General features: G+C 37.7%; 1 protein-coding gene across 1 annotated transcript in view; it reads right to left on the bottom strand.

Annotated features, from left to right (window-relative positions):
• Positions 1-9760, bottom strand: part of sun1b (Sad1 and UNC84 domain containing 1b) — a 28078-nt gene that overhangs the window by 8530 nt on the left and 9788 nt on the right. Inside the window, exons 3-8 of the mRNA XM_016440175.1 lie at positions 5499-5705; positions 4352-4554; positions 3464-3697; positions 2495-2575; positions 1786-1893; positions 198-305 (exon numbers count right to left, since the gene is read on the bottom strand). Coding sequence (XP_016295661.1) covers positions 198-305; positions 1786-1893; positions 2495-2575; positions 3464-3697; positions 4352-4554; positions 5499-5705 — 941 coding nt within the window. The remainder of the gene's footprint in view (positions 1-197; positions 306-1785; positions 1894-2494; positions 2576-3463; positions 3698-4351; positions 4555-5498; positions 5706-9760) is intronic.

The raw sequence follows: 9760 nt of genomic DNA, 5'->3' as shown, positions 1-9760 counted from the left end.
ACCCCCCCCCCCCCCCTCCAATTTCTTTAATTTCAGTTCTTACACAGTAGCAAATTCTTTCAGCTAACAAATGGACAGAAAACAAATATTGTCATGAAAGCTTGTGAAAAGACGACACACAAAAGCTTCTCTACTGGAATGAGACACTGAAGTCGACGTCTACTGGGAAGGTGTGTAAAGATCTGAAGGTGTATAACCTGTGTAAGAAACAAGGGCCCACAAGGCTGCGTATACATGGCGGGTGTAGGAATAGCGTTTATGTTCCGTGTGCATTTCCATGTGCTGTTTTCCTTTACAGTCATCACCTGAAAATCAGCAGTGGCGACAACATCAGCATCAAAGATGCATGTGTTTTCAGTTTTATCACAGTACATGAATGGAAATAATACAAATGAGATGAAGTCTAGAACATCCGTTTATGAAATAATAAATTCAAAATAATAAACTACCGTTCAAAAGTTTGGGGTCAGTAAAATATACTAATACATATATTCAGCAAGGATGCATTAAATTGATTTAAAGTGACAGTAAAGCACATTTAGAATCTTACAAAAGACTTTAATTTCAAATTAATGCTATTCTTTTGAAAGTTCTATGCAAAGAATCTTGAAAAAATGCTTTACAGTTTCCACAAAAATATTCAGTAGCAACTCTTTTCAACATTGATAATAAGAACAGTTATTTTTAAATTGTAATATTTCACAATATTACTGTTTTTGTGTATTTTTGATCAAATAAATGCAGCCATGATGAGACCTCATTCAAAAACATCTTATCGATCCCAAATTTTTGAAAAGTACAGTAAATTAAAATCTCAATCTATAAAATAATACATTCAAAATGACTGAAAACCACTGAAAATATAACATACATCATGTAAATTAAAAAAAAGCTTAATATATAAGGACAGGACGTCTACATAAAAACATCACAAATAGCTCAAGTGATGCCCCCCCCGCCAAATTTTTTTCATTTCAGTTCTTACACAGTAGCAAATTCTTTTAGCTAACAAATGGACAGAAAACAAGTATTGTCATGAAAGCTTGTGAAAAGACTAGAGCCTGACCGATATATCGTTTTGCCGATATAATCGGCCGATATTAGCCTGTCGCCGATATATCGGTATCGGTGAATATGCAGCCGATATGAATTTTTTTTTTACAGAACATATAACGCAGATAAAATGCTTGAAATTGTGTAATTACTAAGTTTGTCCAGCAGAGCGCGCTCCATTGTTTGCTACTGGCGACCTGGATGAAATGCTTTAAAGCTTAAGTCTATGGAAAACCATTGAAACTTTGAACGGCCATATCTCCGTAACGGCGTGGCAAATCCACACCAAATTCAAGGGATCCCTTCAGCTCGAGGAACCCTCTCGAACACGAATTGAGTGTACGTCTAGAGGCCTGCTTTCGAATGAGACCACCGCCACGTCGATAGCCCCCGGGGTTCGGGAGTTAGGGGTGGTTAAATTCGCAGTCCGGCACCGACCGATCCAAGCGATCCCGGGGGGCTACCGCCGCGCGGAGGGTGGCGTTCGAAAGGGCTCCTCGAGCTGAAGGGATCCCCCGAATTTGGTATTACGTATCTCTGTCACATCATTATAAGTGTTTCATCACCACATTTGAGTGATCATTGCAAAAAATGTGTTTATGGACAAATGGACAGAAAACAAATATTGTCATGAAAGCTTGTGAAAAGACGACACAAAAGCTTCTCTACTGGAATGAGACACTGAAGTCGACGTCTACTGGGAAGGTGTGTAAAGATCTGAAGGTGTATAACCTGTGTAAGAAACAAGGGCCCACAAGGCTGCGTATACAAGGCGGGTGTAGGAATAGTGTTTATGCTCCGTGTGCATTTCCATGTGCTGTTTTCCTTTACAGTCATCACCTGAAAATCAGCAGTGGCGACAACATCAGCATCAAAGAAGCATGTGTTTTCAGTCATCACAAAAAAACATCACAAATAGCTCAAGTGTCTGGTAAATTTAGACTGTAGATACATCTACTGTCCCAGACCTTTGATTTCCCATGTGTCGTTCTGTTTGACAACAATGCTGAGTGGATAATTTGTCATCCTTAAACTGGGCTGTCATTCAGAATGGGTCAATCACATGCTCTGTTGACCATCAGGCTTAGGTTCTGCCCTTAAACTAGCTGTACAAAAACATAATCTGGAGCTCAGCGGTCACAAACATGGAAATCCACTCTAATCGGCATGTGGTTCACTTAATCTAACATGCTTTACCTGACAAAAAGGGATAATTTGTGAAAAACAGCAAAAAAGACCACTTTGAACGTGACAAAATACAGATACACTGACAAAATATAAGTTAACTTTGTGTTACTAATATTTAAATGCAATCTAGACTTCTGTTGATGCTGTTTAGCCACATAAAAGTCCATGGCAGATGTTATAATAGTTCATTAGCTGTAGTTTTTGTAAATGCTTTTGCACTGAAGGATTGTTTAGGTATCCTGTGTGAACTTACAGAGTGACCCGTTGAGATTGAGATGGCTGTCTGTTGTCACCAGATCTCGCACGTTCACACTGCCACAGTAGCTGTCATGAGCTGAAACACACATACAGCAAATAAGCACTTGCTCATCTGAAATTCGAGCATGCTTTTCACTTTATTTCACAAATAGCGAGTGGGCATGAATTTACATATAAAAACATAGTATTACAACAAAATTACACATAATGCAACTGAAAAATATTTCCAAATGGAAAATGGGAGATCATTTTCTTTTACATTTAAGGTGCCTTTCTTATTGGTCTACTTCAAATAATCACGGCGAACCAAAAATCAAGATGTTGAACAAATTATTGAAACAAAAACACAACAAAACACACAATATGAGGGTTAAAGAAATGACTCGCCCAGAAATGAAAATTTGCTGAAAATGTACTCACCCTCAGTTTTTTTTTTTTTTCCATCAGAACAGATTTGGAGAAATGTATCATTATTTCACTTGCTCAACAATGGATCCTCTGCAGTGAATGGGTGCCGTCAGAATGAGAGTCCAAACAGCTGATAAAAACATCACAATAACCCACAAACAATCCACACCACATGCAAGTAGTGACAACTTTTTCACTGGAGCGTTATTATGGATAGAGGATTTGTATTTTAGCAGGAAGCGAGGTTTTTAAGTAAAAAAACTGGATTGGAGTGGTGTGAATTACTTGTGGATTATTGTGATGTTTTTATCAGCTGTTTGGACTCTAATTCTGACGGCACCCATTCACTGCAGAGGATCCATTGGTGAGCAAGTGATGCTAAATTAATGCTTAATAATAATGACTAACTTCTCCAAATCTGTTTTGATGAAGAAGCAAACTTTTATTCAAATTTTCTTTATTTGAGTAAACTATTCCTTTAATTAAGTGTTTTTGAAATATGGAGAGGCATGAAAATGGAAACAACGTTTGCGAATTGACTCGATCATGTCCTCACCTGTCTTGTCAACGCTATTCAGAGAAGTGGTCATAGTGGCGTCTTCAGCTGTCTGATACGCTGAAGACACAGATGTCGAGTACGGTAAGGAACATGCCATTTCATCCTCCTTCCCGTCTGCGTGGAACGAGCAGTCCTTACAAATATAGCCGTTAGCCAGATTAGTGTGCGCTTCTGTTTTACTGATGTCTCCATTCTCCAACAGAGAGCTGTGAGCATTTCTTCTTCTCTGTGCTGAACACAACATTAAGAAAATACCAAATAAATGAATAAAAATAGTCAAAGCACACTGTTCAACCTGATGTGATTCACAGAAGACTGATGATAACCTGACCTGATCTACAGGTCTGAGCGAGAAAGAGAGTTGTTTACTCCGTTAACTTAAACATAACCTTGAGTTTCCTACAAAAACAGTTGTTTATGCATAGTTTCATAGTTTAAACAGTAAGGATTAAATAGGCAATAGCTACAGTGTGACATTTGCCTAAAATGACGCCAATTACATTTGACAATTTGCAAGTTTTCATGAAAGATTACAAAAACAAACTGATTAAAGGAGTAGTTCTCCCAAAAATGCACTCAACCTCAGGACGTTCAAGATGTAGTGGAGTTTGTTTCTTCATCGGAACAGATTTGGAGAAAGATTTTATGAGCTGTTTGGCGGTACCCATTCACTGCAGAGGATCCATTTGTGAGCAAGTGATGTAATGCTAAATTTCTCCAAATCTGTTCTGGTGAAGAACAAACTCAGCTGCATCCTGGATGGCCTGAGGGTGAGTAATTTTTCAGGAAAGTTTCATTTGGGGTGAACTGTCATTTTAGGAAAATTAAACAGGGTTGGTTTTGACTTCATGTTGACTTTTTGCACACTTGTGAAAGGCCACTGACCAGAGTATGCGTGTGCCGTGGAGCTCTGTCTGAGTGTGGACTGATCCAGCAGGCTAGAGATTAGAGATGCATCACTGGCTGTACTGGTGAAACTCAGGTCTGACAGGGTCTGGTCTTTCTGAGCAGTCGGAGTCACAATCTGAGACATGCTCTGAGACTCGTACACGGATGAGCTCTGCTGCTGCCTCCTGCTCCGCACAGCCCTGTGGGAAAAACACAGTGGGTCAATTACATTTGAAAGCAAGTATGCACTTGTAGTAAGCCCTACACACAGCCATGTGTCACTGCCACTTAATTACAATTTATTTGAAATTGTGCAGTTTTCCCCCATTTGGTGCATGAAAATAAAAGGAATATTTAGGAAGTAAGGAATATTTTCCTCCAATAGCTTTTGCAAGAGTGAGAGCAATGAGAGTTTTGAAATCCCAGTTAAGATCTTATATAAATGATGCTAGGTTTCATAATGAATCATGAGGATGTGCCATTCAAGATCACATGATCATAAACTGAGTTAATTTTTGCTAATGTAAGGAATTCAGTTAATCTATACATACATTTGTAAGATTTTTTTTGTTTTTGAAAGAAGTCTCTTGCGCTCACCAAAGCTGCATTTATTTGATCAAAAATACAGTAAAAATGGAAATTAAAATATCTGTTTTTTTTTATTATGTATGTATGTAAGTCATGTAAAATATGTGCTGCCAGGCTGATCGCACAAACATATCTTGGGGATATTTGGGGAATTTCTGTAAGGCTGGAAAGATGGTATTTTTTACCATGTCATTCATTTTACTCAAGCACTAACATGTCAGTCATTACAGGACAACCTCTCTTACTACTGCATATTGAGATGCTGACTTTCACTACTTGTATATTTCTAAAAAATCTATAGTTGCAGAATTGCCTAATTCAATTCAATTAATAATACACTTTAAGATAAACCTCCTTCCCTTGAACTAAAGATGTCCACAGTAATAAGATACAGGTTTAACAGCTTTAAAAGTTAAATTTTCCAATTATGATGAGAAAAACATGCCACTCATCTCACGTAGAAGAGCTGGCACAAGGCTGTGTGGGTTTCTTGATAAGAAGTGATGTTGCACACTTGGTCTGTTATCTTATACTGCCAGAGAGATGAAGATCTGACCTGCTGACGCTGCTGCTGCTGGTGGTGCTGGTCTGCTTGTAGGAGCCGACACTGTGATTGCCTGTGAGCTCAGTGAGGCTGTTGTCACCATAAAAACCACTGCTGGTCTGTAGTCTCAAACTACGGCGAGACATTCTGGGCGAATCGTACACAGGATTGATTTGGTGCTCCTTCTCAAAATCAAGGGCTGCGGTCGAGTAACTTGAGCTGCAGGGGGGGAAAAAAACATGTAAATTCAGATATAAGATCAAGACAGGAAGTACAAACTAGTCACTTGGTACAACCGGTGGATTACAGTTGCTCATATTTACAAGTTTAATCGTCAGACACCTGCAGTGTGAATTCATTCCAACTGAGCACATTTGCATGGAAAAGATACTGGAAGAAAAATGTTAATTTTGAATTTGAATGACCCGGGAACATTCCAAAAAAGAAGGAACATTATGAACTTTTCAAAGCAATGAATATACTTTAAAGCTCTCTGAGGCTATAATTACAGGTGACAAATGTGAGTTATGCACCTGCCCAAAATCGCTCGGCCCTTAAAACTGGGCGTAGCAGTAAGGGAGTTCACAGTAGAGGCCTACGGCAACTCAATAGGAGTTACTGTCCTCCATCAAATACAGAGAAGAAACTGTTGAGAAGATGACAACTGCACACAAACCTGTCTGCCTCAATAAATCTGACTTGATTCAAGAAGAAAGTCTTTGTTTAAACTCAATTCTATCAATGTTAATATTAAATCATATTAATTAATTCTATTTAAACTAGAGATTAAGCTCTAAATGAATGAATGAGGTATTTAATGGGAGATGATTTGCTGTGAACTACCTGCATGTCATGTTACCATTACCCAACATCAGAGAATCAAGAACATGTTATTAATGTGTATTCAAAGTCATATTTCCAGTAAACGTAAAGTTTGGGAATCCCCGCTCTAGGACAATGCTCTCAAACACACTGCTAAACAAACTGAAGTGGGTTTTTATAAACGTCAGGATAAAGTTTAACATCTTTAATGGCCTCCCAGCTTCTAGATCTAAACATCACTGAACCCTAACAGGAAGTTCATTCTCCCCGAAAAACAGAACAGACAGTAAAAAAACAAGCATTTTCTGAGTTAATGCATATTAGTTACACTCATTAATAGGGTTGGGTACCAAAACCCGGTACCAATATGGCACCGTGTAACCCATGTAACCGGTATGAACTAGAACCGAATCCGAACGCAGATTTTGGTGCCTCATTTCAGTGCCATACCTGAGCAATAGATTGAAATATTTGTCCTCTGGTTCTCCGAAACAGACGTAAGAAACATCATCACTGGCACCGCACGTGGAAAATAATTTCCCGACTGAGAAAATGCACATGAACTCAAGTCGGAAAGCTCTAATAATACAAATCCAACACATCTTTGTAGTAACGCGAGTGTCCATGTTGTTTTCACATCCCGACTTAAAAGCACAACTCGGGAAATGAGAGCATTCAAGGAGCGTGTGAATGCAGTAATTACACTTAATAATATTAAGTAATTGCTCTGATGGCAGCAGGTAGCCTTCTGTTAACTAAGGTAAAAATGCTTAAATTAAAATGCCTAAAGCTAAACCTCCCTTGGTATTCACATTTCTAAACCTGTTGTCCAATAAAAGAGAAAATTATAACCTTTTTACTCCACAACACCAGTCAAATGCTTCCTTTTGTGATCTGATGAGGCTTCTCGTCACAGAATGAGGCAGAAAATATGTTCCATATGCTACTTTAAAAAGAATACATCGATCAGCAATAGGTTATAAATTAGGGTGACCATACGTCCTCTTTTCCCCGGACATGTCCTCTTTTTGGACCTACAAAAATGTGTCCGGCCGGGATTTCTTAATTGCCCAAAATGTCTGAGATTCGGCTGTTTTCTTAATCACACTCCCGCTGAATCTCTGACCATTGCCGCCTGCTCCCACAATATCGGAAATGTGTTTAAAAATCATATCACCGTTATTGAAAAAAATGATATCGCGATACATATTGATATTGAATTATTGTCCAGCCCTAGGTGAAGCCCTGCCCACGAACCCCGCCCCCTACTGTCGTTGTTTTGGAAAACTAAAATATGGTCACCCTATTATAAATATACTTAATTATTATGAAAATACCAGAGATGGCTTAAATAACACAGATAAACTATATTGTCGCAGTTGAGTGTGTATTGTCTTTGTTTTAATCATTCAAAATGTTTATATGTTTTGTTTACTCAGTTACAGATATAATAGCAATGCCTTTGTCCATATAAGGGATTTCCTGGAGGGCCATGAGTCCTCTACTTCTGTGACTGGATATGTGGATTTTCTGTGCGAGAGCGCCCTCTGGCGTCCAGTATGAATGAAACAGACATCATGTGTTTATAGTGCTAATGGCCAATCGATCATTTTTTGGGGGAATTTTTATTTATTTATTTTTTAATAAGTATTGATTTGGCACCGGTATCGAAAAAAAAACCAAACGATACCCAACCTTACTCATTAACATGTCTTTATCAGAAAAACATGAACAGAACTAAACTATAAATGTTTATCATATTAATCATATTTATGCCTCATTAAATAATCGAGAAAACAGTGAAATCAACAGATGCTTTACTAATCAAGAATGAAGACAAAAGAAACTGAGGGTAAATATTCACATATAATATACCATAATATCCATGTTGTAATTTTAACAGTAAACCTCTTTTACGCAGCAATTTGTTTGCCAAAAAATAAAATGAACTGTTTAATTTTCATTTGATTACATTCTGAAAGCATCACACCTGTCTTCTCTCTCTCTCATTCCCTGAGTAAAGCAGCAGGATTAGACCCGTCATCCCAACCAGAGCCAATTACAGTCTCAGCCCACCTCTGGAGGCATTACAACATTCAGATGAGTGTCAATGTTACAGCAGGCTAGAAGGCAAGATTATCCGATTTCAGCCTGCTTCTCATGCAAAGCTATCATATTACGACAGTTCAAATCATTTAATCTAGTTTTATAATACTTTTATGTTTTTTTGTCATTTTGCCGCTTAACAGCCTCAGTCCTCATAATGGGCGATAATGTTGATATACATGAAAAAAGAATGAAAGAAAACAGACAAAAATAAAAATAAAAACAAATCCTTTCAATTTCAATTCAAAACCTTACAGACCCTAAACTTTTGAAACCAGTATTCAAAAGTATTCAGTATTCAGTGTATTACATAAAAGCTGCTTGTGGATTTGTAAAAATCTGGTTGACATGGCCAAATAAATCTCAAAAAGGCTAAATCAAACTCCTCATATTACTCAGTGAGCAGAAGTCAATGACTGATTAACAAATCAGATCAGAACATTATTATAAACAACTGAGCTTGGCACAAGTCCTGCGTAAACACCACAGTAACCATGGAATAAACCGAGAAACAGAAACGAGAAACACAGCGCAAACATCTTAAAATAACAGTCCCTTAAAGGCCGTGTCTTCCTGTGAGAAATACCCATTGGACATTTGCCACATCAGATTAGCCTGAATAAAAACACTCCCTCACAAACCTAAAACTTCACAGAATTACTAGCAGGCCCTTTATCTTCAGTGTGCACACGCTTTAGACCTCCAGCGACATGACATCATACATGTTATATATCAACTCCTGAAAGTTCACTTCTTTGCCAATTTTACAGCTGGTTTATTAATGTCAAATTGGGATGTAACGATTCACTCAACTCACGATTCGATTCACGATTCGATTTGAGAGCATTATACAGAGGCAAGATGAAAAGAAAAAATACCATCGAAAGACGCAAGTAGAAGTTCCACTCAGGCATTCATTCATATAAACTCCTACCCCTAATTGAATCGCGATTTGTTTAGCATTTCAACCGTTTTGAATCGTCACATATTTGAATCGATTTTCAACCGGCTCGCGGTTAATCGTTACATCCCTAATGTCAAAGGAAATGAAAAGGCTCTGTTGCAACTAGGGCTGCAACAAACGATTATTTTGATAATCGATGTATCTAACGATTATTAGAACGATTAGTCGACTAATCATCAATTATTTCTCTGATTAATCAGTAGACATTTATTGATTATTCAGCTTTTACAATTAGTTAAAATATTGAGTTATACATATTCTAACAAATAAATTAATGTAATCACTTCAGCTTTTGAAAGTCATAGTGTAATTACAGTTATACAATTAATTTATACAAATAAATATATTTGGCACACAAAATGAGATGGCAGAGAAACTCTTA

This window comes from Sinocyclocheilus anshuiensis, unplaced genomic scaffold (genome assembly GCF_001515605.1).
Source record: "Sinocyclocheilus anshuiensis isolate Anshui unplaced genomic scaffold, SAMN03320099.WGS_v1.1 scaffold383, whole genome shotgun sequence".
Classification (NCBI taxonomy): Eukaryota; Metazoa; Chordata; class Actinopteri; order Cypriniformes; family Cyprinidae; genus Sinocyclocheilus; species Sinocyclocheilus anshuiensis.
This window is presented reverse-complemented; position numbering and strand designations above follow the sequence as displayed.